Source organism: Nelumbo lutea, chromosome 1, assembly GCF_056320005.1.
Source record: "Nelumbo lutea isolate HS-2025 chromosome 1, American lotus-T2T, whole genome shotgun sequence".
Classification (NCBI taxonomy): Eukaryota; Viridiplantae; Streptophyta; class Magnoliopsida; order Proteales; family Nelumbonaceae; genus Nelumbo; species Nelumbo lutea.
Genome location: NC_142684.1, coordinates 152,640,274 through 152,647,401, shown reverse-complemented (window position 1 = coordinate 152,647,401; position 7,128 = coordinate 152,640,274). Strand labels below are relative to the sequence as shown.

Genomic DNA, 7,128 nt, shown 5'->3' with positions numbered 1-7,128 from the left:
AAGAGGGGTCTCTAGAAGCTCCAAAAAGTCGGGATAAGTACAAGAAAAATGACATAAAGTAAAGGGGAGTTTCAATAACACTTATTGTTGCCACTTGCCACCTTTGTTGGCTTCACAACGCCCCACAGCACATCCCAACGTGTATTGGAAATATCTCCTGATGACTAGTATGGGAGATGGATGTTTTCAATGCACACTGAGATGTGCAAGTGGGGTGCCTGTGTGAAGCTGATGTGATCTTGGAATTGAGGGCAGTGTGAATCCTTTGTAGGCTGGTGATAGAATATCTATATTTTGCACCTCTTAGTTGTGTATTAGAAACATCTCCCCATGAATGATAATATACAACTAGGATTATAAGAAAGATGTTCCCCATATGTGGCTGCAATGTGATGTACGGCTCGTGTGAATAGTGCCCTGTGAGGAGAGGATCCTCTGCTTGCCCAATGACTCATTCATTCAGTTATGACAATTTGACATTTAATGGGTAAAGAAATTAAGGGTTTTTATTGTTCAGTCCACTCCGATAAATCTTATCTGTAGGTACAGTTGGGGTAGGTGCAAACTCATAATTGATGTCTAAAAGTGAATATTATAGGTGAGAGTATTTTAAATTTTAAATTGTTATAGGTGGATGGTGGAATTTAGAATTCTGAAGTGAAATACAGTATCATTTTTACAAGAAATTATCGATAATAAGAAAAAAAAAAGGCATGGTACTAGAAAATAGAGGTACAATGGGGTAGTGCTGTCCATATACCCGTGTTGCACCCATTGGCTGGGTTGACACAATTTTCTTTTTATGAAGAGAAATTTGAAAAAATAACATAACAAATTAAAAAAGAAAATTCTTAAAATTTTATCCCATACAAAATTTCATATGAAATTTAATATATACAAAAAATAGCGAAATGAAATTGAAAAATTATAATAAAAAAGTTTATAATGCACCTATACCTATGCCGGAAAAGCATATTTTTCAAGTTATGTTTTAAGTCTTTGCACTTTTTTTCTAGCTACCTTTTTATCTTTTTCGAGTATGATACCCAAAACCTAAAGACATGATATCGCAGAGACACACGTACGGCATAGACAAGTAGACAGGAATGAATATCAAATCCAATTGGGATTCCCCAAGTTCCTATGTTGCCTTTGTTTAATTTAGGGTATTTTGTTGGTATCATAAACAAGAAGACATGGAAGCCATGCGCCCCTTGCCGGAAGCCAGGTAGGCCGTTAAAGTTGAACCATACCAACCTTCTAATTCAACCATATATGAATGCCAATTGCCAAACTTCAGGCTTCAACAGCTGATCAGGATCATAAAAAGGTTGGCACAACTTTCAAAGTATTGCCAGCAGTAATGCTTGGACAACCAACCAGAAGATAACTTCAGAATTCTAAACTTTCTCATAAAAAACAAACTAGATATTGCATGGACTTACCTTGATCGATCTTGTATATCAATGGCAAGCTAGTATACACTTTTCTTTATTTCAAGTGTAATGAATGACGACATCACTGCTCAAAGAAGATGATGAATACGTATCATACATGCATGCTTGGCTTACTTTTCAGAAGAAATTAAAGTTCAAAAATTAATGTTGTTTTTTATTTCATGTGCGCAAGGATTTCTGTACAAGATATGCTAGATGTTTATCATGGGTAGAGCATAAAATATATATTTCGTTCGTCTGGTATTTCTCTTCTGAGGTCTGAACAAACTAACGTAAAATGGATTGAATGAACTTTTTTAAGCAGAATATTAGAACTATTTACATTTTACATTAATTAAAATATGTTAGATATATTATAGTGAATATCCGGCCTGTTTTAATTTGATATTTATCTTGTTTTCATGGTTTTGGAAGGTTGAATTCTGACTTGGATCACAGCGGAACTGCTTGACTGGGAACTTGACTGGGAAGTGGGAACCCACGTCCTATTAATTTTTCTTTAATTTTTGCCAAGGACTAAGGCCGGGGTCGTCCGGTTGATTGGAAATTCTCTTTTCGTTGAACAAATCTACATGAAATGATGATATGAATAGTGATTTATCCGGTCTGTTTCTGTAACTGTAATCAAGAGTTTAAGATTCGCCTATTTTGCAGGAGATGACTGGGGGTCTCGTTATCGTAGAATGCGCGCACCCATTGAAAGGAATAAAATCTCTCGTTCTCAATTCTCATCATCAAAGGAACAATCCCGATTTCCATCCTTGTAAGTTGTAACACCTTTTCAGGAAGTTCATCTCACTTTCCAACGAAAACACTATGCAGCTATTATTGAAACTTTCCAGAACAGCAAATTTGTCTAAATATAGACTAACCATTAACTACCCGATCGATTTTAATTTGCTTTAATTAAGGAAGCAAACTAACATCACCCACCTCATTCGGAATCTTATTCCGATAAGCTTAAATTTATAGCGAATAGGAAACAAATCTTTCTTTCTCCTCGTAAACGTCTTCTTTCCCTATTTAAAGCAGGGAACAGGGAAGAAGAAGAAGAAGAAGCAACCATCAACAGACAGATCTGCAGGTCAGTCCCACTCTCTGCTCTTCTTTCTTTTTCTTTTCTTATTTTTTGTTCTGTAAATGCTTGGAACATCACTCGCTATTTCCATGAATATGTTGATCTGGGCATGTACGACTTGTTTAATGTCATAGGAGTATCCAATACGATGATCAGTGATGTCATGTAATCAAGACTTTCAGTGACTATCCCATTAAAACAAAAAACTGCTCACATTAGAAAGAAAATCTTCTTTTTTTCTTCCATTTCTGTCTTTGAAAAAAGTAGGAATTCGTTAGACTGTTCCATAATTACAACAAAAATCATGCAGTTATATAAGAATCCTTAGAAGGAGTATCTCATAAAGAAGATTTTTTTTTTTTTGTTCAAGAAACCTTGGCAGTTCTTTGTTAACTATAGATAGCTCGAATTTAATTAAACCTTGAGAAATAAAAAGTTTCTATTTTTTTTCATTTTCTTATTTTCTTTTATTTATAATTTTTTTTACTTATACTTTAGTTGGATTATAATACTTAATCAATTAATTTATTAAAAATCCATCTTCTTCTTCTCTTGATAATTGGTGGAAAAAAGATTGGTAGATCGATGAAAACAGAAACTTCTTTGCTCGATGGGTATTTGAGATATTCTTCAAGTTGTCTCTAAAAAGCAACTTTTAAAGAAAAGCACCTCTTAATGGGGTTTGAGATAACTGCATGCCTGCATCAAATCAACCCTTCACTCTTACAGGTTTCCTTGATTTCAATATGTAAATCTTCCCATGTTTATTTTGGCAGGATATATAGATTAAGGTAGTTGTCACCATTCGCATTCAATGGAGGGTGGTGTTCACAAACCCGACAAAACAGAATTCACAGAGTTCTGGACGTCTATCCAGAAACAACCTTATGTTTTACGTCTTGCTGCGTCAGCTGGAATCGGAGGACTCCTCTTTGGATATGACACAGGTATCTCCGTATCAATCAACCTGCTTTGTCTGAACGCATCATTGATGCTTTGGTGTTATGGGGGAGGACTAGACTCGTGTTATGTAACACCTTGTTACTTGAAGACATGTGAAGTCGGGCCTATATTATCGTTTCCTTTTTCATTGTTTTAAGCCAATCCGTTTAATTATCTGTAGATGATGAAGGAATGCCATAAAAAGTGTCAGATTTTGTTAAGTTTTTGTTGTTGGCTTGTAGGAGTCATATCTGGTGCACTTCTTTACCTTCGTGATGATTTTAAATCTGTTGATAGGAGCACAGTGCTACAGGTGAGCTTCTTTCTATTTATCCTCCAAATGTCAAATATGCATTGATAGAGTTGTCCCCTTTTTATGGCATCCCTATTTCTTGTGATATTATTGGGCAGGAAACCATTGTGAGTATGGCTGTAGCAGGAGCCATAGTTGGTGCTGCAATTGGTGGATGGATCAATGATGCGTTTGGCAGGAGGATATCAATTTTGGTTGCTGATGTTTTGTTCTTTTTGGGTTCAATCATAATGGGCTTGGCTCCACAACCTGGGGTGATAATTCTTGGAAGGATATTTGTGGGGTTGGGAGTTGGAATGGCTTCCATGACTGCACCTCTCTATATTTCAGAAGCTTCACCAGCTAGAATTAGAGGTGCCCTCGTTAGCCTGAATGGACTACTCATTACGGGAGGTCAATTTTTGTCATATCTAATCAATCTTGCCTTCACACAGGTGCACTTTTTGCTTCAGTGGTGTTCTTTTTTGTTTATATATCTTCTCCATTTATATTGATGATGGAATCTTGGATAATGGTCATCTAAGGGAATTCCCTGCAGGTACGCGGTACCTGGCGGTGGATGCTTGGAGTAGCTGGGTTTCCAGCTGCCATTCAGTTTGTTCTGATGTTGTCACTTCCAGAGTCCCCTAGGTGGCTTTACAGAGAGGTTATTACTGAATGTTTCTCTATGCATATTGATGCTTATTTTTCATGCCCATTTCTCTTTCTCAAGTTTGGAAGGCTGGATTTCCAGTTGCCTTTCAAATTCCGTTAATGCAGTTACTTCTTCAGTTGGTTGGGCCTAGCTGATCAACTAGCTGGGGGTCCCAACTCCCAACTCCCAAGTATTGGTTAATTAATGGAGAAATCCCTTCCTTAATTGAGTTGAATGGTGTAGTACAAACCTCTAACTGGATGAAAATGTTTTCATGAGACCAACACACTTTTGCATTTGTTCAAATTGTATTGATTTGTTAATTTGTTTGAAGGTGATGAAAACTATTAACATGATTTTTATCCATCAGTTTGCTAACATGGGTTCTAAATATCCATTGATCAGAATAAGAAAGAAGAAGCCAGGTCTGTTTTGGAGAAAATATATCCGCCTGAGGAGGTTGTAAAAGAAATAGAGGCCCTAAGGTTATCAGTTGAAACAGAAATAGCAGAAGAAGGTGAGATAGGTGGAGGTAGCATTTTCAATAAAATAGGAAAGGCATGGAGTAACAAGGTTGTCCGCAGAGGGCTTTATGCCGGTATTTTGTGTCAAGTTGCTCAGCAGTTTGTTGGGATCAATACAGTCATGTATTACAGCCCCACCATAGTTCAGTTGGCTGGATATGCTTCAAACAGTCTGGCCCTTGCACTCTCTCTAATCACTTCTGGTCTCAATGCTATTGGTTCCATTATTAGTATGTTCTCTGTTGATAGATTTGGGAGGAGGAGGCTGCTCATCATCAGTATGATTGGAATAATACTTTGTCTTTTTCTATTATTCGCGGTGTTTGATGAAGCTGCTCGTCTTGCACCTGAGATTAGCAAACCAGAATCCTTGCACTTTGGTGGGAACACTACCTGTCCAAGTTATATGACAGCACAGGATGCATCATCTTGGACCTGCATGACATGCTTGAAAGCATCGTCTGAGTGTGGATTTTGCGCCAATGGAGCCAACAAGGTAACCATCTTTTCTATTTAAAACTCCAGATCGAAAACTGTTTCAAGTTTCTGTGGTGCTTTGAAAATTTTAGTTTTGGAGGATCAGTAAGTAGAGTGTAAATAATTCTGTCTTTGTTTTCTTTTGCTTTTGGGTGCTTGGAATATTCGACCAAAATTCTAGTGAGTTTATGCATTTTGGGTTTAGCAACAGAAAGTATAGAAACCTCACAGCTTTGAGACTTGACCAACTATCCAACATGTTCAATTTCTTTCTCATGATTGGCCACTGGAAACAGGAAGGGTATTTTCCCTTCAAATTGTTTTTAATTAATTTGTGTTTCAATTTGATTCAGTTAATTGATTATATACTAAATTAAGATGAATCTTTTTTTCTTTGTGTGTGTGTTTCTCTTTATTCAGCAATTTCCTGGTGCATGCCTGGCCTCAAATCCAACTACGAAAAGTGCATGCCATGGGGAGCATCGTGAATGGTTTGCTAGAGGCTGTCCAAGCAGCTTTGGGATGTTGGCCTTGTTTGGCTTAGGATTATACATTATCTGCTACTCACCTGGGATGGGAACAGCTCCCTGGATTGTGAATTCAGAGATATATCCTTTGAGATATAGAGGACTTTGTGGGGGGATGGCAGCAGTGGCTAACTGGGTTTCAAACCTCATAGTGAGCATGACGTTCCTATCTTTAACTGAGGCTCTTGGTTCATCTGCAACATTTCTGCTTTTTGCTTTGGTCTCTTGTGTCGCATTATTGCTCATCTACTTTGTTGTACCAGAGACCAAAGGGTTGCAATTCGAGGAGGTTGAGAAGATGCTAGAGAGAGGCTTCAGGCCTTGGCCACTGAGTAACATTTCAATTGAATCTCAAACTGCCAAGTGATAATCTCATTCACTAATTCTCTTTTATATGTAATGGGGGCTAATATTTTGTCTTTCTTGTTATTCACTTGTAGTTTATTATCTCTTGTGGGCAAAATGTTTGTTATTCAGGTGTAGTCCAACTGTTGTGAGCAATCTATTTGATTTGCGGCATATCGGCATAGTTCATGTTACTCAGAATGCTCTTAATTAAAATATTCTAATCAAAGAACAATGCATCGAATTGAGTATAGCTCAAATACGCATACGAATATCAATAGACTTTGAAAAACACGTAAAAATCACATAAATACATTAATAATACTAAATCTAAAGTTGAATTATCTATGATTAAGGTATAAACATCATGCACACTTTATGAAGAGAAATATTACAATCAACAATACTGGCACTCCATAATATATACACATCATGCAATAATTGTCACTCTATTTTAGTTTTTATTTAGTATTTTATATAAATAATCTTCATTTTTGACATGTTATTGTAAAATAAAACATATAAATCATTTTTAAGGTAGATAAATTAAATTATTTTATAATTTTCAGTTTTTATAATTATAATTTTCTATTATCTATTAATTTTGTGTGAAAATTTATTTATTTAATATGTTTATATAATAACTCTACTTTTCAAATAATAAATATGTTTTCATTTCTAACATATAATTATGTGTAAAGTAAAACATATAAATCAATTAAGGTAGATAAAATAGGTTATTTTTATAATTTTCAATTTTCATTAAAATTAAAATAATTCAAAAATAGTCAATATACAGTTTCATCAAACTAGGCAACGATACACTTCTAT

The 7,128-nt window shown here is 35.8% G+C and overlaps 1 protein-coding gene across 3 annotated transcripts; it reads left to right on the top strand.

Annotated features, from left to right (window-relative positions):
* Nucleotides 1-1,108: 1,108 nt before the first annotated feature.
* LOC148878441 (inositol transporter 4-like) lies at nt 1,109-6,471 on the top strand. 3 transcript variants are annotated; one of them, XM_088954638.1, is made up of 9 exons: nt 1,109-1,228; nt 2,112-2,220; nt 2,490-2,541; nt 3,312-3,482; nt 3,720-3,790; nt 3,889-4,224; nt 4,329-4,436; nt 4,830-5,444; nt 5,846-6,471. In XM_088954638.1, exons 4-9 carry the CDS (start codon nt 3,350-3,352, stop codon nt 6,317-6,319), a joined length of 1,737 nt encoding a protein of 578 aa, XP_088810764.1. In that variant the 5' UTR covers nt 1,109-1,228; nt 2,112-2,220; nt 2,490-2,541; nt 3,312-3,349; the 3' UTR covers nt 6,320-6,471. The 3 variants fall into 3 exon arrangements, with proteins under 3 accessions (XP_088810764.1, XP_088810746.1, XP_088810755.1); XM_088954620.1 differs by having other exon boundaries at nt 1,149-1,228; nt 1,872-2,220; XM_088954629.1 differs by having other exon boundaries at nt 1,162-1,228; nt 1,872-2,220; nt 2,487-2,541.
* The last annotated feature ends 657 nt before the right edge of the window (nt 6,472-7,128 follow it).